Genomic DNA, 25,130 nt, shown 5'->3' with positions numbered 1-25,130 from the left:
TTATGAATTTGGTATAGGGAATAAGTTATAGTAATCAATGGAGAACTTAGCTGGAAATGGAAAAAAAATATCCTATTCATCTAAAAGCCTTTCGGTTCGAGTGGTAGGGTAAGAAATCCTAGTTGGTCAGGATTGATTTTGTTAGATTTGTGGAGCTAATCCCATGATTTTCCCCTTCATGGATTCGCTGGTCTGAATCCAGTCTTGGTAGACCTCTGGCTTCTGTAATACAGTCAGACTTTATAGGAATGACACCTTTACTGAGAATATTGAGTAGTTGGGAGTGGTTGGGTTATGCCTCTTTTGCTTTCTGGGAGCTTCCTTCCAGCACAAAACGCAAAAGAAAAAATGTACAGCTAGGTGAAGGTGAGGTTATGAAACAGTAAATGCCGAAGAAGTTTCAAAGTGAAGACTGGTTGATGTCAGTGACTGGTGAAGCAGTAGGCTGCATAAGGCTTACGTGTGGGAATCTTGAAATAAAAGAGAAAAATTGTAGGGTGGCAGAACTAAAGGATAGCCAGTGACTGATGAGGGAGGTTATAGGATTGATACAGTGAATTAATATAACGATACTTTATTTTAGGAGCTTTTGTGTTGAGGAGAACTGTTTTCTTGGTTTGCAACTATTCTAGGCATTGAAAGATCATTGTTAACATAGAGCTAAGGTAAAAAATTAAGATTTCTACAGTCTTCTTCTGTAGCTTATTTGTCTCTTAGCTGTACTTAGGGAGATGTGTAACTGATGAAGTGTTATCCATGTTTACTTCTTTTTATTTCATTCACTAAAAATAATTAGTTCTCTTCTTTTAAAATTCATTTTGATGTTCATAGTATATTGTTTCTCTTTAATCTTTTTATAACGAGGTAGACTTCTGTCTGCTTCCTCAGATATTTGGCACTGTCCTATGAATTCTGTGTAAATTTAAAAAAAAAAAAGGCAAAAAGAAAAAAAAAAGAAAAATCGTCACATTTAAGCAGAGCATTTTAGTTTTATGCTTTTTTCTAATCAGCATGATTATTGTGTTCTTTTGATGTACAATACTCCTGGTATCCAGTTCTTGGAAGATACTTGTCTTTCATTCTTGCCCTTGTCAGTGAGGATTAAAAATTTATCTTACTATCCTATTCTTAGTAGTTACCTTTGTTCTTCCTGTTCTTTTCCTTGTAAATGTATTTTATGCATATTTCCCTGTTCCTCATTCCTACTATTTTTTTTGGTTCTGTTTAGCTTAAGTGATCTTTATTTGAAATTGTTTTCAATTGCTGATGTGTTGTAAAAACACTATAATCTCTATCCAAGTCAGTGTTCAGTGTTTATAAGCCCCATTTCCTGACCTCTGCAATAAAATACTGCTTTTACTTCCCGGCTGGTCCTTGGGACTAAACTGAAAAAATGTTCTGTGCAGGAAATGCTTTTGTCTTCTTGGTAGAAGAGAGGGTATCCCACTAAGTGAAAAGTTTTTTCTGCAGTATGAATGACAGTTTGGAGGGGCTGATTCCTAATTCACTATATTCTCTTCACTGTAAAGAAATCAAAATCACAACTAAAAATGTAAACTTAGCTGATGGTCTTTTTTGGATTATTACTAGATTATGTATTCTATCAAAGTATTTTACTGATGGTGGAACAATTCTGGACCCATATGCAGTGAACAGTAATACCAAGCATTGTTACAGATTTATTTACTTCAGTCTTTTATTTGCTAGTGTCTTCTGTGTTAGTGGAACTGGTAGCTGATGACTAGTTTTGGTCTCCTAGACAACAATTTTATTTTTTAAATAGCTGCAGCAGCTCACATAGAATGGATTATTCTGCTCTGTTTTAAACATTCTCGTTTGTAGTTAATTGTGTTTGTACACCCTCTGTGATAACTGGGTATTCAGTTAATTTTATCTGAGTGATGTGAGCATAATTTGTTAGTTTGGCACAGAAGATGTTTTCAGTACTTCTGTAGGTGCCCTTACGAATGTGAAATATAAATGTGTTGTTTGTTCTGGGTGTGTTTTGTTAATTTGTGTTCCTGTTTGTTGGGATGTTTTTCCTGACTTTTCCATTTTTGGCATAAAAAGTAGGTTGCTGCTTGAACCTGTCTCGTAGGGATTAAAAAAAGTGTGCTTAATATTTGCTTTTGAGATGGACATTATAGGAGAAAGGCTGCAAGAAGCAGGTAAAATGAAAGATTTAGATGGAAAATGACTAACTTAAATTTTGCTACTTTCTTAAAACTTTGGTCTCCTAGACTATTTCAGATCTTGAAAATGTCATCTGAAATGATTGTGTGTGGCTTAAATGCACCAATAGCTACAGTGGCTGGATATGAAAAATAGTCTGTTTTTAATTCTGTTCTGTGGTTGTATGACTAATAGTTAAGTAAAAAGGTCAGAAGCTCCAGGTTTGAACTGGCAGGAGTTTAGGTGGGATAAGGCTGAGTGGAATATCAGATATGGAAAATAAATTACTACAGCATAGATTCACTTATTCCTGTGGAATATTGGTTTTTACTGTTTTTAACCATTAGAATATGCATGTCATGCAACACAGAAATTTGATAGCATTCATTTAAATGCCACTTCGTCTGAGTATGTCGTCCTGCACAACATTTATTATTTGTATTCATTATTCAAACCCTGAACAATTTTTAAATTTAATGTGTTTTTTTATTCTGCAGTAGTGAGTATGAGTGCTTCACGGTTTTCCTCACTGTGTTTAGATGAGTTGGCATTTGCTCCATTTTTAAAATGAGATGCAGTGAGTATAAGGTAAATGATTCAAAACAATTCTTTGTGTTTTGTGGGATGTGAGGTCTAATTTCTTCAGAAATATTGTAAGTAGTCTTTTGAAATATGAAGTGTAGCTCCTGTTGGCATCAGTCATTTGTGCACTGTAGGTGTTCAGAACAATTAGTATAGCACCTACACGTGGGCACCCTGACTGTGAAGAGCTGAGGATAGTTCTAGCAATGAATGAGTTATAGGAGAGATGCAAATTTCTAGGCTGGTATTTGCCTCCTTCAGCTGTGAGATTTCCTCTTTTCCAGTGATGACTGGTTTATTTTGAGTCTTTCTGTGTCACAAACTTCTGCTGTAGTCCAGACTGTGTAATTCAAGTTTTCTGAGTACAGAATTTGAGTGCTACTTGCAGTGGTGGTGTTCAATTTGTGTATTTCAATACAACTGTAATTTTCTTTCTTTACTAAGTAATGAAACTTTACTTGAATAGCACTGTTACTGAATGTCCTCTGGGTCATTCAGGTTTTTTTTAGAGCTGCTGCTACTTTAGCAAACAATAGTAGTATTTGGCAGAGGTGTAGCAATTGTTAGTGCAAAATGGGAATGGACTTCAGATAGAGGGCTTCTTGCTTTAATCACTGTGTGTGTTTAAGTGTTCAACTTACTTTTGAGTGCTAAGACTGTTGCTCTATTACCCTTGGTTGTCTCAGCATATGTTTCTTTTCATTTTGAGTGTTAGAATGTCACAGTAGATGTACAAAGAGATCTGAGGAGCTTTTTGGCCCTGGTCTTCTCTGAAACACTTTGAGGAAAAAAAGGCTTTCTTTCATCAGATACTTACTATTTATTAGAAACTGTTTATATATTTCTGAATATAGATTGCTCTTCTGAATTTGACCACTGTTTTGTGCATTTCAGAAATGGCTGCTGTTCAGTGGGTCTTATGAGTCTGATATTGTAGTTATTCAAGTAATTGAATTTATTGTCTGCAAGCGCAATTGGGCTGAGTTATTTGGTTAGTAGTGCACTCTTCAAACACAACTTCAGTGTTGAAATACACTTCTTAAGCAGCTAATTCAACCTAAAATGCTAAGTGCTATTCAAGTAATAATAATTAGACCTGCTGTTTCACTGTGTGGCTGATGGTTAGTGATCACAAGTTGCTTATGTGTCTATACTTGAACATTTCTGTTTAAAAGAGGGAATTATATGAGAACATTTTTGAGAGGGGTATCATACTGAAAGCATGAACAAAGTGCTTTATGCTCTGCTAATTGACATTAACATGTAAAGACTGGAATAAGTGTACTAGGTCTGACTAGGATGGAGTTAATTTTTTTCGTAGCAGTCCTTATCTTGCTGTGTTTCAGATTTGTAACAAAAACAGTGCTGGGAAGGCACCAGTGTGCTTGCACATTGCTGTGCAGTGCTTGCACAGCACCAAGACCACCTTTGTTTTCACACTCTTGCTTCCTCAGGGAATAGACTTGGGCAAGGGGCTGGGACGGGACACGGGCAGGACTGCTGACCCCAGCTGAGCAGGGGGATCTTGCATGCTGTGTAACATTGTGCTTGGCAGCAGTGCTGGTGGTGGTGGTAGTGGGGGGGTCTGTTCCAAGCAACCATTGCTCAGAAACTGAATGGGCATGTGTCTATTGGTGGGAGGTGGTGAGCAATTGCCTTTGCATGACTTGGGGAGTTTTGTTGCCTTTTTTTTTTTTGCTTCTACCTTCCCCTCTCCCCTCCCACCTTTAAACTGTATTTTTTCGTAACAACCACAAGTTTTATTTGTTTTTTCCTTTTTAGTTCTCTCCCTCATCCCACTGCAGAGAGCAGTGAGTGAGCAACCAGTTTGGGGGCTTTGCTGCTGGCTACAATACACACACCACAATAAGATAAAAGTTTTCAGCTATATACAGCTTTCTACTATTCTGGATATTGAATTATGAAATTGTCTTATTTGTATTAACTTTGTTTTAACTTCATCTTTTTTGATCTTGTACTGATGAATCTAGTAAACCAATGTGTAATTCAAATGATATATTTAATGATTCCCTTATTTTTTATGTACTTTTCTATTCAACATTTCAAGTAATTTTTCGTTGAATTTTGACAAGAAACACGCTCACCAGACCATGCTTTCCTTCTTTTTTGTCCCTCAGCTGCACGGTATTTTGTGATAGCCATTTAACCAAAGAAAATGGTAACAAGGAATTAGTTTACCAGTTTATGCAAGACCTGATGATACTTTAGTTGTAACAATGTATCGAGTCTAGGATGGTAACTACTGCAGACTTGTGAGGGAGACTGTCACCCGCATGGCTTTTTTGAAATACCTAATTAAAGTGTGAGTCAAATATAGGAAAGCTGATGTTGAATTGCATTTAACATTGTTTTGTGTACATTTTTAGAAAGGGTGATTCTTGTTCAGTGACCATTAAAATACTGCTTTGCAACTAAATGTAAGCTTTAACAAAAACTGTTTTGTGACCAGAAGGGTGTTGTTTTAAGTATGCTTATGTACGTGAATTTGTTTTAAATATGCAACATATAATTAATTTTTGATGCAATGATTTTTCTTAAGCTTTTTTATAGCAAACTTTTAAAATTGCCTCTAATGAATAATTTTGTGGCTAGCTATTGGGAAAAACAGAGTTGTTCTCATTTGCTCTGTCCCTTAGGATTTTAGAGCTGATAGGTGTTCTAACCTGTTTTTTTCTAGCTGTAAATAAGTTGACTGCAGCCATGAAGAAAGTCATCTTCCTACATTGGCAGATAAAGCTTCTGCTAACAAGACTAACCTAATGCCATAATAGATGCTGATTCTAAGAAGGCAGATTTTGTGTTTAAATTTGGGTTTTTTTAAATTTAGCTTAATAATTTGTGTATTTACTTAAATGTAGATTAAGTCACTTATTGTATTTTTAAAAAATTTTGACATTTATGCAATAGAATCATAGAACAGCTTGGGTTGGAAGGGACCTTAAAGATTATCTAGTTCTGTCCCCCCTGCCGTAGGCAGGGACGCCTTCCACTAGACCAGGTTGCCCAGAGCTCCGTCCAGCCTGGCCTTGAACATTTCTAGGGATGGGATATCCACAACTTCCTTGGGCAACCTGTTCCAGTGTCTCACCACCCTCACAGTAAGGAATTCCTTCCTAATATCTAACCTAAACCTACTCTCTTTCAGTTTGAATCCACGCCCCTTGTCCTGTCATTGCATGCTCTTGTAAAAAGTCTCTCTCCATCTTTCTTGTAGGCCCCTTCAGGTACTGGAAGGCCACAATTAGGTCATCCTTAAGCCTTCTGTTTTCCAGGCTGAAAAAATCCAATTCTCTCAGCCTGTCTTCATAGGAGAGATGCTCCATCCTGTTGGGGTCCCTCCCCTGCCGTGCAGCCCTGGGAGAGGGGCCCTGAGGGCACAGACACGGGGCTTCCCTGTCCCTGCTCAGCCTCGTTCCCACTGGTTGGTTTGTGTTCCCTGCGCGGGCAGAAGGACCCTTGGTCCCGTGACTGGAGCAGTTCCTCGGCAGAGCCCCGGCCATGCGGCTGGAGAAATAAACATCTCTGAAACATCTAGCAAGAATCTGTCTGTCCATATATATTTCCTTTCCACGGGACTCCTGGTTTAGTATATGCATGTTGCAGGATCCCCACTGCAACACCATCCCTCTGATCCTCTGGTTGGCCTCCTCTGGACTCGCTCCAACATCTCCATGTCCTTCCTGTGCTGGGACCTCAGAGCTGGATGCAGCACTGCAGGTGGGGTCCCAGCAGAGCAGAGCAGAGGGGCAGAATCCCCTCCCTGGCCCTGCTGGCTGCGCTGCTTTGGATGCAGCCCAGGACACGTTTGGCTCTCTGGGCTGTGAGTGCCCATGGCTGGGTCATGTCCAGCCTCTCAGCCACCAGCACCCCCAAGTCCTTCTGGGCAGGGCTGCTCTGATCTGTCCATCCCCCAGCCTGTGCTGATACCAGGGTTGCTCTGACCCAGGTGCAGCACCTTGCACTTGGCCTTGTTAAACCTCGTAAGATTCCCATGGGCTTTCTCCTAGAGCTTGTCCACATGCCTCTGGATGACATCCCATCCTTCAGCTGTGTCAACTGCACAGCTCAGCTTGGGGCCATTTGCAAATTCACTGAGGGTGCACTCAATCTGTCTATGTTATTAATGAAGATATTAAATAACACTGGTCCCAATACAGATCCTTGAGAGACACTTGTCACTGATGTCTTGAATCACTTCCTGTCCCCCCACATGCCTTAGCACAGCCTCCAGGAGGATCTGTTCCATCATCTCCTAGGCACAGAGGTGAGACTGACAGGCCAGTAGTTCTCAGGGTTCTCCTTTCTACCCTTCTTAAAGATGGATACCATGTTTTCTATTTTCCAGTCGCCTGGGACTTGCCCTGAGTGCCATAACTTTTCAAATGTCATGGAGAGTGGATTGGCAACTCCATCAGCCAGTTCTCTCAAGACTCTCAGGTGCATCTTGTCAGGTCCCACAGACTTCGGTGAATTCAGGTTCCTCAGCTGGTCAAGAACCTAATCTTATCTCACAGTGGGTAGTACTTTGTTCTCCCGGTTCTCCTCCTGTTGTCCATCCACTTCAGAGGTATGGGAAGAGAGGCTGCCTTTGAAGACTGAGGCAAAAATATTGAGTACCTCAGCCTTCTCCTCCTTCATTGTTACCAGTTTGCCATTATTACCGGCTGCATTATCAGAGGGTGAACTTCTTTGACCTTCCTTTTCTGCTTAACATACCTGTAGAACCCCTTCTTGTTATTCTTTGCATCCTGTGTAAAGTTTTAAATGTATCTGTCTTTAAAGGAAATATGAATGTAAATACATATATAAATGTATACACTTATTTTCTTCTCAGTCTTTATCAACTCTGGTTTGTTTTCTAATGTTGAACTTGGCTGTTGGAAATAAGAAAATATGTATATCTAAACATAACTGTTACAAAATATGTAAATAGTGTATTTATAGCTCTCTTGTATTTGATGTATGTATAAAATATTGTACATTTGTACATTCATGTAACTATAAATGTAACTAGCAGTATTGAATAAATGGATTTATTAATTTTCGAGAAAGCCTTCCTTTTGTCCAATGGTATATTCTGAAGATGCAAAAACTTTAAGGCACAGAAACAATGTGGTGGGACCAGCCATCACATGGAATAAGTACAGGTTTTTTTCAAGCTAAGGTGGTGTGGTCCATTTTGGTGGGCACTTCTGCTCTTCTGCAGAACAAAGCCTGCCTGTCTCTAGCACAGAGAAGTATTTCATTCCTGAAATAGTTTCTGAAGCTAAATTTCAAGCAGTCTTTCTTGCTGTATCGTTAATTAAAGAAGAAAATAAACTTTTCCCTTAATTTTACTAATTCAGGTAGAAGCTAGATCAGAAGTGCTTTTGGCATTTTGGGACCCCATTTCTTCAGCTTCATTTTTATGAAATGTTTTTTCTGTTCCTGATGAGGTTGGATGTACTTCTGGGTAGGGAAATCCAAGGGTTAGAGAAAGCTCTTTTCTTCTGTTATACTTTTTGAGTGTCTAGGCGTGGAGTCCAGTCAACAGCGTAGCAGGTTAGAGTTTTTTTCCCTTCTTTGATGAGAACTTTTTTCCTTATAAATCAAGTAGATGACAGATGGGGTTTCTGTTATACTGCGTTAATCTAGGTTTTTAAGAAGCTCAGAATGAAATGATGTTATTTTGGAGATAATGAGGTGGATGTTTACAGACTTCTTTAGTGAAAACAAACCTTTTTTACTTTGAAAGAAAATCTGAGTTTATATGATATAATGGTGTGGGTGTTGACTTTTTGATTATATACATGTGCATAAATTTACGCAACTGTTTCCGCTTCTAGGATCCTTCTGTTACACAAGTGACAAGAAATGTTCCTCCAGGGCTTGATGAGTACAATCCGTTCTCTGATTCAAGAACAGTAAGCACATTTATTTCTTAATCATGCTGTTAATCTTTTTTAGTTTGTGAGGTTTTATTTTCACAGTTGGGACTGATGTTGTAAAATGTATGATGGGCTAGATACGGATGGTGGAAGATGCGTAAGAATAGATAGTTCCATTAGGTTTTTGGAGGATGCATTGGCACGGCTGATTTAAGAGAGCTTTGATTTGTTAAGGAAGAGTGGCCTTCTGAAAGGGGACCAAAACAGAACTGAGTTTTTTCCCTGTTAATAAGCCTACTGATAGTCTGTCCTTATAGTTTTCTGCTTTTCACTGGCTTTGAAGCTTATGAGTGTGGCACACTTCCCCATCAGGGTTTTGATTTTGATTTCTGTTTCACTTAATGAAAATGTTGCTCAGAATTGAGGAAACATGGTGTTTCCATAACAGTCTACAGGCTTTGAATAGTGGTGCAGTAGTGAAAGGAAAAATTTATGTCAAATAAATATGTTTTATGTTTCTGATTTGTATGATTTCAACATACCTTGTGCTTTTCTGTTGTGGTGAGGAACACAAGAAATGGGATACTAAATTCCTACTGTAACTGCATTTTTCACTGGCTGCTTTTGATAGTGAAGATCTTGTGCAAGATGAGCAAAATGTGTGGCTGGTTATTTTCTGTCAATACAATTTATAAACATTCAAATACTGCATTTTTAAAATGCAGTGTTATTTTTTATGATGAATCTGGTAGTACTGTTAGGGAGTATTCATATTTGAGTATTTGCAATGCCATGGATGGAGCGACACAATTCAGTCGTGAGAGAGGAGCTCTATGTTCATTGATATAAACCAGCATTTTAACAAAGTTGCATAGCTGTTGCAATCTGGTTTAGACCCAGAAAAGCAAAGCAAGCTAAGTCTCTGTGCATAAACCGGAAAGAACTTAGAAGGTTCAAAATATCCCCAGAAACGAGATTAAAACCAAATGAGGTTAGATGTTGATGCCAAAAAATGGATGTATTTTATTTAATAGTAGAGAGGCAAAGAGAAGGGAAGAGAAAAGAGAGAAAGAAATAGAAAAAAAAAGTGTGTGGGGGGAGTGGGGGAACAGGGAGAGGTGACAGGGGTTAGGTGGAAGCATATCACCCATCCGAGGGTCCCAACGATGTCTCGTTGCTCCCCTCCAACTGGTCTGCTGGTGATGAGGGTCCCCCATCGCTGCTGTGGCCACGCCGCTACATGCTGCCACACCACGCTGCCACAGCACACCACACCACCACACGACACACCGCCACACGCCAAAGAGTGCAGAATTCCGTGGATTAATATACGCTTTGGGCCAGGTGGGAACGCCCACGTGTCTCCCCTTTCAGGGCCTGGTTTGACACTGTCCCTTGCAACACTGAGGGTCTGTTGCATCATCTCTGGTGCTCTGGGGCAGGGTCTGGGGACCCCTTTGAGGGGGACCCCTGTGATGGGCCAACAAAAGATAAATTCAGGGAATGGTGTAAATGTCAAATTAAATATCCTTGGCTGATCCTCAGTGGTTTTGTCTCTAGCTCCAACAGTCACCATGGAGATTATACTATGTCTTTTCCTCATGTTTCTGAAAAACAGCAATGAAGATGAGATTATACAATTAGTATTTCTGCTTCATCATTTAATGAAACCATGTTAAAGAAAGCTTTTAATCTCTTCCTGCTTCTAAGTCCTGAACTTCTCTGGGCACTCTGTGTATATAGATATGCCTGTATACCCATATATACCTATACACAATAATGCATATAGCAACCAATTTCAAATTGCTGCATTAAAAAAAATTGGAAAAATTCATTAGGGCAGTTGGGTTTTCAGTCATTGTTTCAAGAGATGTATTTCAATGGACTTTTTTTTTTTCAGCAAATTCCTGGGTGGCTCCCTATCCTTCCATCTTGTATCTAAACACAGTAGAAAAACACAGAAGTCTGTAGGAAACCAAAGTGATCATCCACTCCTGGCTTCTTTTGGAAGTTTTAACCTGCCCCCAGTAAATAAGCTTCACCCATATGAGGAAATCAATTCAAGAGAGAATGTCTTTTGAACACTTATCTCCAGTCAGCTGCTGAAAACAAGTTTAGTTAGATGAAATTTTTAAACTGTATTCTGATTATTTTTAAATTGATTATTGCTGAAGCCTTAGGCTGCAAACTGCTGACTTTCACCTTGAAAAGTTGAGCTAATCTTGAACTGTTACTTAATTTTGTGAAGGAAACCTCTAAGACAAGTGCAGACTGAAAGATTAAGAAGCTGCCGCTGTCAACAGAAGCGTCAATATATCCAGATAAAAACAGCTACAGATAAAGAATTCTATTAAGAACTAGTAGGCCCCAGATCAAAAATTGTATGGGACCAAAAGGCATATGCAGGGCACATAAAGATCACGTGGAGAATGAGTTCATAGGTTGTAAAGCTATAAAAGCCCAGGGATTTCTTTTTTCTAGGTGTCTCTCAGCTCAAGCTGTCCTTACTGTGGTACCTGCCTGAAATCAAACATGGACTCTGCTGTGGGAAAACTAGGGTGAAGAAGTTTCTTTAACAAAAATTCTTCTCTTTAAGAGAGGTCTCAGTGATTTACTTTGTCTCTCAGTGCTGCTGTGACGGCAAGGCATGAATTAGAAAGATCAATCCCAGAAGTACCATCCGGGGTTGAAACAAAAAGGGTTATTGTACAGTGGGCTTGGTTGAATTTCAAGATACCGTATATTCATGTCAACGAGCAGTCAGAGACCATGGATCTATGAAGTAAAGTTCCTGTAAAAACAAATACAGCTGATGTACTTGCCTTGTCAAAATGTGGTGAGACAGCATGATACGGCTTTATCCATTCACAGGAGGTTATTGCAGTCTTCATAATACAAGTGTAGGTAATTAGTGTTAAGATTTGTACCCTTAAAAAGACAGAATTGCTGACCACCTGTCTTGTTGTGAATGACTTGTCAATCCCATGCAGGCTGTGAGCCACTCATCCCTACCCAAGTCCCTAAGACACCAATAGCACCTGGACAGGCAACCAACAGCACATGAACAGATAGGTATGACAAAATATGCCAGGTCTAGCTTGCAAGGAATCTTGGGAGGTCATCTTTTTCAATCTCCTGGAACAGAAGTTGGTATCTTAAGTCTTACTGCTCAGCATGTTTTCCTGGGGAGTCTTGAGTTTTCCCCCACAGTATTTAATTGCTTCACTGTGTTCTAGGAAGTAACAGGCAGCATCATTCTTTCCCAACTATTCCATGTATATACTGATCTATAAAGGAATAAAAGTGTGTTTCATTTTGCATACTTAGTAAATTCTATATTAACTAAGGCAGAATTCTAAAACTTCATCCTGAAATGTAAGTCAGACTTTGCTCATTTCTGGAAATACTCAAGATCAGGTTGGACAGGGCTCTGAGCAGCCTGATCTAGTTCAAGATGTCCCTGCTCATTGCAGCAGGGTTGGACTGGATGACCTTTTAAAGGTCTTTTCCAATTCAAACAAAAATATAATTCTATGGAGTATGAAAGGAGAAATACAAGAAATTTTACAGGATGACTGTGGCTTTTTTCTGAGGTAAGAAACATGGATCAAGTATTGTTTTTAAATTGTCGTTATGCCTGACATGAGACCAAGTCTTCCAGGTTCCAGAAGGATGGAAGGGTTGGACTGTCAAGTCAAGGAGTCATAGGATGGTTGGTGTTGGTAAAGGTTGCCTAGTTCCAGACCTCTGCTGTGGGCAGAGACACTTTCCACTGGACCAGATTGTTCAAAGCCCCATCCAGTCTGGCCTTGAACACTTCCAGGAATGGGGCATCCATAACTTCTCCGGGCAATCTGTTCCTGTGCCTCAGTACCCTCATGATAAAGAACTTCTTCCTAATATCTAATCTAAACCTACTCTCTTTCAGTTTAAAGCTGTTCCCCCTTGTCCTGTCACTGCATGCCCTTGTCAAAAGTCCCTTTACCAGCTCTGTTGTCGGGTTCCTTCAGGTACTGCCAGGTGCTATAAGGTCTCCCCAGAGCCTTCTCTTCTCCAGGCTAAACAGTGCCAACTCTCTCAACCTGTCCTCACAGCAGAGGTGCTCCATTCCTCTGATCATCTTGGTGTCCTTCCTCTGGACTCACTATGTCCATGGTCTTCTTAGTCTGGGGGCCTCAGGACTGGGTGCAGTAATCCAGTTGGGGTGTCATGAGAGCAGAGGGGATGGGCAGAAATGCTTCCCCTGACATGGGCCGCTTCTGGGCAAGCTTCTTTTGATGCAGCCCTGGGTGTAAGCACAATGCTAGAACTTGAGAGTATACTAACACAACTTCAGTACTTCTTACTTCTAGGAAAAGCCCAAACTGTGCAGCTGTGTTTTCCAGGGGTTTTTGTTGAGCATTATTTTGATAGCTAAATGATTTTCCAAGGCATTTGAATACTTCTGTTTGTTTCATTGTAAGTAGCTGGTATTTTTTTTGCTTCTCAGCTTTGATTAGGGTTATAAAAATAGGTAGTTTGACAGGAAGACTTAGAGCAAACTGAGTTTAAAAAGCATGATGGTAATTTTTTAAGAGCCATCTTTTAAGAGCTCAAGAGCAGGCAAATTCAAAGTATTGTAATTCAAGGAAATGGGGCAGAAGGCCAGCTTGGCTGAGCAGGAATCTTTTCCTAGAACTTAAATAAAAATGGGAGGTGTATGGACATTGAAAGCATAGACAGATGACACAGGAGGGCTGCAGAGGCTGGCTGCCACTGCAGGGAAGAGATTTGTGTGGTTAAAGCTTAATGAGCATCCAAGCTGGACAACACTGTGGTGGAAAACAAAATGGCTTTTTAAAAAGGTCAGCAGCAAAAGGATGTGCAGAGATAATGTTGGTCCATTACTTGATGAGGTCAGTCACCTCACAAATAGGCATGTGGACAGAGCAGAGATGTTTAGTGCCTTTTTTACCTCTAACACCAATGATGGGCCCAGGGATGGTCCCCTGTAGTCCTGTGACTTCAAGGCTGTATAAACTCTGAAGGTGTTCCAAGATTTACTGCTCCAACTGAATGAAGTCAGTGAGGCCTGATGGAATTCATCCCAGTGTACTGAAAGAGCTGGTTGATGATATCATGGGTCTTCTCCATGTTATTTTTCAATGGTGTTGGTAGTCTGGAAAGGTACCAGTTGAGTGGAAGCTGGCAAATGTTGTCCCAGTTTTCAGCAAGACTTAGAAGGAAGGCTTTGGTAATTACAGGCCAGTAAGTTTCACTGCAGTGCCTGGTAAAATTAAGGTTATTCTGTGAGCAAGGGAAAAACACCTGAGAGACAATGCTGTCATAGCCAGCATTGGTCTGTGAGGGGAAAGTCCTGCTTAACCAACTTAAGTTTGAAGTTGGACTCCATGATCCTTATAGGTCCCTTTCAACTTGAAATGCTCTATGACCACAATGCTTTCTTCACTAGGTTCTGCATCTATAGTAGATGATTTATAATACCTGTGCCTATTGTGCGTTGTTGTGATCTTTGAATAGTAACCTGAAAAACCACATTAAAGCCATACTGAACTTCTACCATTTAAGATAGTTTTGATCAAGTACAACTTTTTTTACCTGTGCACACAGTATGAAGCTAAGTAAGTATGAAAACAAAGTAGTATGCAAAAACATGCGCTTCTTTTCTGTACTTAATGAAAGAAATACTACTGTATTTCAGGAACAGTCTGTATCCTCTGAATACAGTGGCTGAAATGCAACTTTTGCTGGGATTATATTCTTAACACATGTATCAACCTAGCAGAAATTCTGGAGTACCTAGCAAAAAATTGGTAAAATAGTCAAGCAATAGATTATGGATTCTGAATTTGAAAGTTTAATATGGTACATTACTTCTTTTGTTAGCCAGGTGATGTAAACCTTTGTTAAGTAGAAGGCTCTGGAAGACGTTATTAATAAATGACATTGTGTTTCAGAATATGAATAGATGACTGTTAAGTGCTGCAATTCTCTGAAACAGTAACTGTCTGTATTAACATTAACGTCTGAACAAAATTAAAATTCCATTTACTTCTACTGAATCCTAAAATTCCTTGACTGTTTATTGAAAGTAGTGAAGGATAAGCTGCACCACAGAACTCAGTTGATGTCTTTTTTTTAAAGGTTGTAAATATTGCAAGCAGCGTATCAAGTTGCCAGTTTCTATTAGCAGCACTTCCTTTAAAACAACTAGATTGGTTCCTACAGATATAATGAAGTTTATTAGAATAGGAAAATGTTTCCTTATTACTGTCTTTTGTTTTCTTAGCCTCCTCCAGGAAATGTGAAAATGCCTAATGTACCCAGTACCCAGCCAGCAATAATGAAACCAACAGAAGAACCATCTTCCTACACACAAATAGCAAAGGTTTGTCTGCAACTTTTAGGCCCTAGGTTCCTCTTAGTTACAATTATTTAAATACACTTCTGGAACAATGTATTTTGTAAATAAGCATTGCTTTTCTAATTAAAATTAATACTGCCTTTAAGTAATTGGCTAATACATGAATGTGTGCTATATTGGGTCAGTCTTCATAACTGGAGATGCTTAATTATAGTGAAAAGACTTGGAATATTTATGCCATATGCATACTTTTTATCAATCTCTGGTGATATTTGTTTTGTTCAGGAGCATGCCTTGGCCCAGGCAGAGCTGCTAAAGCGTCAAGAAGAACTGGAAAGAAAAGCAGCTGAACTAGATCGCAGAGAAAGGGAAATGCAGAGTCTCAATCAGCAAGGGGGTACGCATGAAAAATATACTTTAAGTTTCAGAAATGTCAGTTTTTCTTAGAAACTTTTAATTTTACAGTGACATTGTGAAGCCAATTGAAGAAGGATTTTTGTAATGACTTCAGGAAAAGGAAGTTCATCTCCCTTGAGAAAATGCATACAGTGAAAAAAAACTGGGCTGTCCTTTCAGGTTTTCACTGAAAAAAATTTAAATGTGGCTTCTGTAGCATATTACTCTCTTCTATTGGCTATTTTTGTTCTAGATTAGTATCTGAGTAATTCTACTGAATAGAAATGGAGCATTTTGAGATGAAGTAAAACTACCTGAAGTAACATCTCTTTGATTTCTCATCTGTCAGTATAGCTGTAGGAGAACTTCTCTAGTTGGAAACATTTTCATATTTTTGCTGTGTTACAAACGTAATATTCTACACAAATAGCAGAAAGATCTATTCTATTACTAATCTTTTATTAGTTTTTTGTATGCTACAAACTCTGTGCTCTGCAAAACAAACAGTTTTTTACAGCAGTTTCACAAATGTGAGAAAATTTATGTCGTCTTAACTGAAGATGCTTTGCTACAAGTACATCTGTGAGAATATTTGTTTTCAAAAGGAAGAACTTCAGACTGAAGTTCAGAAAAAAGTCCTGAAACCCAACAAAGCAAACCATCGTGTGCAAGGTTGACTTTATCTAGTCTTTTCATGGTTCTGTTTCATTTTCACACATGCTGGTCTTTTTTTGAATATGCAGTGTTACAATTCTAAATTGCATAATTGCTTAGTAATTCAAGTTGTCAGGGAATTTTGTAGGATAGAATAAAATACTTTCAATTGGAAGGGACCTACAATGAATCACAGAATAGTTAGAGTTGGAAGGGGACTCTGGAGATCTTCTTGTCCAGCCCCCTGCCAAGGCAGGGTCACCTGGAGCAGGTGATACAGGAATGCATCCAGGTGGGTTTAGAAGGTCTCCAGAGAGGGACAGTCCATGAAGCCTGTTCCAGTGCTCTGCCACCCTCAGTGTAAAGAAGTTCTTCATCATGTTGAGTGAAACTTCTTGTGTTTTAGTTTATTGCCATTGCTTCTTGTCCAGTATCTGGGCACCACTGAAAAGAATCTGGCACCAACCTCTTCGCACCCCCTTTGAGATATTTATATGCATTGATGAGATCCCCTCTCAGTCTTCTCTTCTCTAGACTAAACAGGCCCAGCTCTCTCAGTCTCTCCTCATAAGACATGCCGCAGACCCCTCATCATCTTTGTGACCCTTTGCTGGACACTCTCCAGAAGCTCCATTTCTCTCTTGTACTGAGGAGCCCAGAACTGGACACAGCACTCCAGATGTGGCCTCACCAGGGCCCAGTAGAGGTGGAGGATCAGCTCCTTTGACCTGCTGGCCACACTCTTCCCGACGCACCCCAGGATCCCCCTGGGCCTTGTGGCCACAAGGACACAATGCTGGCTCATTGTCACCTTGTGATCCCCCAGGACTCCCAGGTCCTTCTCTGCAGAGCTGCTCTTTAGTGGGGCAGCCTGTGCTGGTACTTGGGGTTATTCCTCCCTGGGGCAGGACCCTGCACTTCCCTTGTTGAACCTCACTGGGGTTCTCTCCATCCAGCTCTTCTGCCTACCATGGTCCAGCCAGAGGGCAGCAGAGCCTTCAGGTGTATCAGCCAACCCCCCCAGTTTGTATCATCAGCAAACCTGCTGAGGGAACCTTGTATCCCTTCATCCAGGTCAGTGAGAAACAAGTAGAGTGAGACTGGACCCAGCATTGATCCCTGGGGAGCACCACTGACTGCAGGCCTCCAACTGGATTCTACTCTCCTGACCCTCTGAGCTCTGCCATTCAGCCAGTCCTTGATCCGACTCACTGTCCATTCATCTAAACCACATTTCCTGAGCTTACTTATGAGGATGTTATGGGACACAGTGTCCAAAGCCTTGCTGAAGTGGAGGCAGACAACATCCACTGTTCTCCCCTCATCGACCCATCCTGTCCTGCCATCACAGAAGGCTGTCAGATTGGTCAAGTATGATTTCTGCTTGGGAAAATGCTAACTGCTCCTGATGACCTTCTTTTTGTCTACATGCTTGGTGATGACTTCCAGAACGTTCTGTTTCATCACCTTTCCAGGGATGGAGGTGAGGCTGACTGGCCAGTAGTTCCCTGGATCCCCCTCCTTCTTGCCAATTTTGAAGATGGGAGTAACATTGGCTTTCCTTCGGTCATTGGGCCCTGTTCCTGTTTTCTGTGATTTTTCAAAGCTGATGGACAGTGGCTCAGCTACAGCATCTGCCAGCTCCCTCAGCACCCATGGGTGCAACTCATCAGGGCCTGTGGATCTATGGGTGTTAAGAAGTCTGCCTAGTTGATCTCTAACCAAACCCTTTATGACTCGGGGGGAGTCTTCCTTTCTGCAGCCTTTCTCTCCTTGCCCCGAGGTCTGGGATTCCTTAGGACTGGCCACAGCAGTTAACACTGAAGGAAAGAAGGCATTCAGCAATTCTGCCTTCTGTGTCTTCCTTCACCAGGACACCCATCTGATTCAGCAGTGACTCCACATTTTCCCAAGTTTTCCGTTTGCTGCTAATGTTGTTGTAGAAGCCCTACTTGTTGTCCTTGATATCGTTTGACAGACTTAATTCCAAGTGGGCCTTGGCCTTTCTTGTCGCATCCCTGCATACCCTGATGCTGTTGCTGTAGTCCTCTGATGTGACCTGTTCCTTTTCCCACGTCCCATAAATTTCTTCCTTGTGCTTGAAATTTACCAGAAGCTCCCTGCTTATCCATGCAAGTCTCCTTCCCCCTCTCCCTGATTTCTTGCTCATGGGAATACACTGGACTTGAGGAAGTGATGCTTGAATACTGACCAGCTTTCTTGGACCCGCTTCTCCTCTACAGCCCTAACCCATGAGATTCCTCTAAGCAGGTCTTTGAAGAGGCTGAAGTTAGCACTCTGGAAGTTTAGGGTTCTAGTCCTGCTTGCTGCTTTACTTCCTCTACACAGGATTTTGAGTTCCACCATCTCATGGTTGCTATAGCCAAGGCTGGCCCCAGCCTTCACATCTTCAACCAGTCCCTTCTGGTTTGATCGTCCAGCAGCACAACTGTCTTCATTGGCTCTTCTGCCATATGCATCAAAAAATTATCTTCAGTGATCTGCAGGAATTCCCTGGACCATGTGTGCTGGGCCATGTTGTCCTGCCAACAAATACCAGGGTTGTTGAAGTCCTCAGGAGAATCAGGGCCTGTGACCATAAGGCTATTCCCAGCTTTCCATAGAAAGCCTCATCAGCTTCCTCCTCCTCATCAGATGGCCTATAGTAAGCACCCACAACAGTATTACCCATATTAGCCTGTCCCCTAATTCTCACCTGTAAACTGTCAACTCATTTGTCTGCTTCTGATTAGAGCTTGATATATTCTAGTTGCTTTATCATATGAGGAGTAACTCCACCACCTTGCCTCTCTGACCTGTCCTTTCTAAAAAATTCATAGCCATGCATGACATTATTCCAGTCATGTGAGCTATCCTACCATATCTCTGTAATTGCAATGAGATGATGGCCTTGCAACTGCACATAGATTTCCAGTTCTTCTTGTTTATTCGCCATGCTGCTGTGTGTTTGTGTACAGGCACTTCAGAGAAGTTCCCTAGATGGAGTGTAAGAGGATTCATCATAACCATGAACACCCTTATTGTGGTTAGCCCTGTGATCCTCATCTTGAGAAGTAGTCAAGGAACATCTTTTGCTGCACTGGTTGACATGACCTACTCCCTAGAAGGAAGCAATGGAATGATCATGTCCACTTTGGACCCCACCCCTGAGTCCTGTAGTTTAAAGTCCGTCTCACCAAATTGGCCAGCATGCTGCCAAAGGTTCTCTTGCCCTTTTTAAAGCAGGTGGATTCCATTCCTCCCTAACAGGCTACAATCATTTAAGCACAAACCACTGTTAAAATTATAAGCCAAAAACCTTGATGGCAGCCAGGAAGCCAGACGTTGATCTCCAGAGTGTGGCTGCTTCTGACCAGGAAGATAGATGAGAAATGGTGTGGGCACCAGTGTTTGTCACTTGCCTTGCCAGGGCTTTATAGTCTTCCTTCATCCTAACTATTTTTTGGCTTTTGGCATCATTTGTACCCACATGAGAAAGTAATAGCGGGTAGTAGTCCATGCTCTTGACAAGTTGGGGTATCCTCTAGGCAGCATCATAGATCTTAGTCCCTGGTAAGCAGCATACCTCTTGTGACTCTCGTTTGGTTTGGTAGATGGTGTCTCAGTGACCCTAAGGGAGGCACCCACCACAATTACTCAGTGTTTCTCTTTACAGTAATGACAATGTGCTGCTGGCCCAGATTCTCCTTGTTGGACTTGTTAATGGACATCTGAAGCCTTTAAAGCATCATATCTGTTTTGGTGTGGGTGTTGGAGGGTAGAGGTTGGACTTGAGCTCTCTTTTTGTGGGTCACCAGGATCCAAGGTGTCTCACACTCAGTGATACCCATTGTAGGTGTATGGTTCTGAAGCCGTGTCTCAGTCTCTGTTTCAGTCCCTCTAAACTGCACAGCGTGTTGCAATCTGTCCACCTTCTGCAACAGGTCATCAAACTACGCACATTTCGTTCACGTACAAGGCTTTTCTCCAGGAAAAGTATCTGTGCATCCATTGCAAGCCACCACCTGTACTCATGTCTCTTTCCTTACCAGTTCCCTCTGGGTGGATGTGTCAGTCAGGCTTCTCAGGAGCTGTTCTGAGTAGACACACTTGTTTTGGTTCTGACACAACTGCCCACCACTATGGCAGAGACATAGAGGAGTTAGCACTTACTTGAGGCACAGACTTACCTGCAGATTGCAGCACCCTCCCTGCTTGCCCTGCTGCACAAACTGCTATGCCACATCTTTTTGATGCACCATGCCCTGGTCACTCATGCTCCCTAAAGCCAATTAAATCTCCCACACTGCTCCTGGTAATGCTCACTCCACTCCTGACTGGTTAGTGAGAGCTTCTGGGTCCTGACAGGGCTTTGGGCTGCTGCTCAGGTGTCCCTGAGCCCGAGAAATTTCTGGACAGCTTGATCTAATGCTCACCACCTGTCACGATCTCTGCTGTGGCTTGGCGGTGCTGGAGTGCGAGGTGCTGTGACCTTCCTAAAAGTGTCTCCAAGGTGAAGCTGCTCGGCAGGACCACCACACCCTCACACACGTGTGTACACGCAGACACACAGATAGCTCCCGAGAACGGGTCGACAGCAAAGAGGCAGGAAGGGTCTTCGTATAGAGTTCCATGGGAGGGGTTTATTGCAGTCATGCTTGTGAAGGGTTCCAGGGACGAAGAGAAAGAACAATGGAGGGTCCAGGTTTATATACAGGAGCTGATCGAGAATCAGGGACCAATGATCTGAGGGCACGGGGGCGGTACGCAGGCAGGGCTAGGGTAAGGGAGCCAATAGGGAAACTCTGAGGGAGTGGCGATGGGGCAAGGGCCATGGGGGAACAGGGAGTGGAGAAGCTTCTAGGGCAGGGACATATAAGGTAATGGATGTATAAGGTTGGGCGGGGAGGCCAACGGGCCAACCGAGAAAGCAGAACTGGGGTACATTTACATACCAAAGCACAGCATTCTGGGGGAACCCTTTTCTGTTCACCCTAACCTGGGGAGGAGCTTTGGTACTAGGGACTGTCCCACCAGTGGACTCTCTTTGTCCCTTGTACCGCAGGCCCACTGGCCACCACAACCACCAAACTTAATTCGGTCACTGCTGCCACCTTCTTGACTCACAGTGACTATATATATATGTCCAATTGCCTGCCCACATCAGTACCGACAAGTTAAAGTATGTTATTAAGGGTGTTGTTCATGTGCCCTGAAACACTGACAGGCTGAGGACATTGACCACTCCTCTAGGAAACCCATTCCAGTGTTTGATGATATTCTTGGTAAAGAAATGCTTCCTGATGTCCGTCATGAACCTACTTTGGCACCGCTTTGAACTATTCCATGTATTGCATTACTGGATCCCGGGGACCTGCACACTCATTTGGACTCCTCTGAAAACACCACAGAGTGGTCTTTATTGGAGAACAGGGTCTTTTGCAATTTTCCGGCTATTTGCATTCAATTGTCTTAAGATACTGGCTGCGCGTCTAGGACACTGTTATCGTATGTTGTCATAATTGACTACAGTGAAAGATCTTCAAGCTGTTGCATTACCTCAACTCAATGCCTTTGGCCTTTTCCGCTCAGGCTCTGTGCAGCGTTGCATTTGAGCTAATGAAAGTGTGCTGCTTCCTATTTCAACTAGCCCATTTGATCACATGGTGATTAATGTAGCTCTTATATCCAGAGTTTGAAATGCTGTGGCAAAGGTTTGGTGCAGTGATTGTCTCAGCTGAATCTCTGAGTCTGCGCTTGGTATGACTTGTGTTCAGCAGAATGTGTACTCTAATCTTTGATCAGATAAGCATACAGGAAACTCAAGTGTCTGATCCTGTGTCCTTAGCAGTGTCCTCACTTTGTCACACAACTGTATCAAGATATAGTGATGCTGTAGGGCATATTCTTGTTACAAAAACGTTGTTACAGACCATTTCAGTAACTGTCTTTCTTAAGACTTACTGCCTTTAGGTAAGTTTTGACAGGAAACCATATTGGAAACTAGATCAAATTGTTAGTGTTACTCTGACATTAAAAATACCAGGATTCTGAAAATGAAGAATGGTTTTCAGTCCCCCATCTTTGTATTCAACAGACTATGTGAGTATGGTGGGGCTTTAGGGAAATATTTAAAAGTCAAGGAATTCTCAGAAATTGTCTTTCTGTCCATATGTGTTTGTTTTGGGAAAAATTTTTACTTTGTAGAAGCTGTCAGGTGCCTGCTCAGTCTTTTATGTAGAAAAAATATTGTGTTTTCCTTGACCTGGCTACACTTAATTGTATTTCACTTCTGAAGTTTATGTTGAGGATTGCTCTTAAAACTCTTGGGTTTTGGTAGCCCAAGTTATCCATCCACCTGAGAAACTCATCCATTAAACAGTTCAAACAAGTTCAAATGTATATCTCTTTCTAATATACAGAGACTGAAATGACATTATAAAGGCCTTTTTTTTTCTTTATTTTCTGTTTTGCAGGTAGAAAAAATAACTGGCCACCTCTTCCTGAGAATTTTCCTGTAGGTCCTTGTTTTTACCAGGATTTTTCAGTAGACATTCCTGTAGAATTCCAGAAGACAGTAAAGATTATGTACTATTTGTGGATGTGTAAGTATTTCCTTTTTAAGAAAAATAAAGTGCCTATTCAAACCTGGTGATACATACCTGCTGCTTTGGCTTTTGGAACATCTGTAATGAAAAAGTATTTTAAATCCAGAAGCCAAATGTTGAAGCAAAATCTTATGGTTAGCTTCAGTTTTGAAAGGATTGAATTCCGTCATAAAAGCTTCCACGGAAAAAAAAAGGAGGATTATCCTAGGGCAATTCGGTTCTAATTTATTGGAATTGTCTGGTTTAAGTTTCTCCTGTTGTAAAATGAACTTTGACCATTTATTAACTTAGAAATAACTTTACTGTTTTTAAAATCAGCTTATATATTAAGAAATAAATCTCAAAATTAGTGTTAATAAACTTTTGAGTTCAAGATGTATAATATCCATTTGCTCTAGTATACATAGTTTTCTATAGTTCAATCTGGTTTTGATCTATAGCGGAGGCTTAATATCGTTTTACCCTATTTTGAGAAAGAGTGTCAATTAGCTGAAGAATCAGCCCATGTTAAAACTATTCTTTGTAGGCAAAGAATGCTCTTCACCATCTTTTTAGGATTGATTTTGCCCTCATTGGGGGGCTGTGTTTTGACTGGAGAAATGGTGGATTAAGCAAGTGTGCAGGTGTCACACTTGTTTCTTCTGCCTTGTCCAGTGTGATTGATAAAAGCCTAATAAATATTCTGACTCTGATGAAATTGCGAGATTTAGGTACTTTGATGCCTTTAATATATTTTTAGCCTTCTGAGAAAACGTGGATTTCAGATGTTTTCTGTACTATTTTTCATAGTTTAAGATGTAGTTAGGAAATCTCCATTATTTTACATGTTACTCTGGTAATCTTGTTGCTGTGATTGAACCATGTAATTGAAACACATGAAATGAGCAGACAGCATTGAATCAAATCAATTCCACTTCATCATAATCTGCAGCTTTCTATATTCATTGCTAGATTGTTAATCTTCAAATAAGCAGCTGTAGAGCATATGACTAGTCACTCTCATAAAGTTGACAGATAATTTAGATTTATATGAGATCTAAGGTGAAATACTCAGAATTTTAGGATGGTTACTAATTCTGGTCATTTGCAGGACTGAGTTCTGAAAGTGCGTATGTCTCAAGCATGAGGTGAAGTTGGGCAGTTAGAATTGCAGTATTAGTACTGTTCTTCATTTTCTGTCTTCCGGCAACAAGTAAAGGAAGTTACATTATTTCAAAATATAGATGAGCTACGCTTTTATACTGACATGACAGCTAATCTTCTAGGTAGACTGAGATTTCTGCCAAGTCTTCTTGCACTCTTTGTTATTTAGCTCTAGTACTCTCTGACTTACATATTACTCAGGAAGGCAGGGAAAGGGCATAGTAAAGGAAAAGAAAGACAAAATCTATTTCACAGTTTAAAAAAAAGATAAACACGACGGGGTATAGAACCCCATGCCTTAGGGTTGGCTGTTGAATCCATCCTTAGGACTTTTCTTTCCTAGGATTGTGCCTACGTGGTTTGGCTAATTTTTCATTGACCATTTTTCCTCTGGGGAGGTACTTACTCCCATAGTAGATCTGCTTCTGCTTGCCACTCTACATTTTATTTTCTCTTTCAGAACTTCCTATGTCTTGTAAGGTCTAGGGATTCTGTGAACATAATCCCATTTGGATAAATCTAGTACTGCATTCTCAGCCCTTCATACAGTAGGTCCTTTTCCATTTCAGCAGCCTTGGCAACAAACTTTCTGGTTTAGTTTTCTGTGTTTCCACAGTTAGTATTAATTTTATATCATCATTCTTGGTTTTTATATCTCCAAGGAAACTTCTTCACCTGTTTTAAGATCCATATGCTCTTTCATGCTTGAGAAAACAAGTCTGTTTGTATCCCTATTTCATTAATTCATCCCTCTTTTCTCCTTTTGTATCAGAAGTCAGATTTTTCTGATACTTTGATGCGGTTTTATCTTTGCACATTTTTTCCCAAGGGGAGAGACTTTTTTTTTTTTAAATAGACTGAGTGCTCACATGTTTTTGGGAACTACAACAATCAATTAGCAATGGCTTTTCATAGTTGTCGTTGGAGCTTTTCTATTCTATCTTGGCTTTGTGGCCATTGCTGCTTTAAGGGCTTGCACATGAAAATGATAGTTTTCCTAGTGCATTAACACTGAGCACAGCTTTTTAGATCTTTTCATGCTATTATTATGTCCAGTGTCAAGTACAATGTCTCTTGACTTGTGCTAACAGTCAAAAACAGGCTCAAAAAGCATGTGTTTTCCAGCTACTTTCCCCACAGGCTGATAGCATGCGCTAAATAAACACTACTGATTTTCAAAGATTATTTCTTATTTGAAGTTACAAACTGAAGAGATTCTGGTAGAAAAATAATACCCTGAAGTTCCAACATTTTTTCTTTTTCTGTTTAGGAGAGTTTCATCTCATCCTCTGTCTGAGGAAATGATAGATGGTGTGTGTGTAT

At 40.8% G+C, this 25,130-nt stretch overlaps 1 protein-coding gene across 1 annotated transcript in view; it reads left to right on the top strand.

Moving 5' to 3' along the window:
- SCAMP1 (secretory carrier membrane protein 1) overlaps positions 1-25,130 on the top strand; it is a 42,606-nt gene that overhangs the window by 5,723 nt on the left and 11,753 nt on the right. The window contains exons 2-5 of the mRNA XM_032096610.1: positions 8,601-8,678; positions 14,932-15,030; positions 15,292-15,403; positions 22,533-22,661. Coding sequence (XP_031952501.1) covers positions 8,601-8,678; positions 14,932-15,030; positions 15,292-15,403; positions 22,533-22,661 — 418 coding nt within the window. The remainder of the gene's footprint in view (positions 1-8,600; positions 8,679-14,931; positions 15,031-15,291; positions 15,404-22,532; positions 22,662-25,130) is intronic.

The sequence above is a fragment of the Corvus moneduloides genome, chromosome Z (assembly GCF_009650955.1).
Source record: "Corvus moneduloides isolate bCorMon1 chromosome Z, bCorMon1.pri, whole genome shotgun sequence".
Classification (NCBI taxonomy): domain Eukaryota; kingdom Metazoa; phylum Chordata; class Aves; order Passeriformes; family Corvidae; genus Corvus; species Corvus moneduloides.
This window is presented reverse-complemented; position numbering and strand designations above follow the sequence as displayed.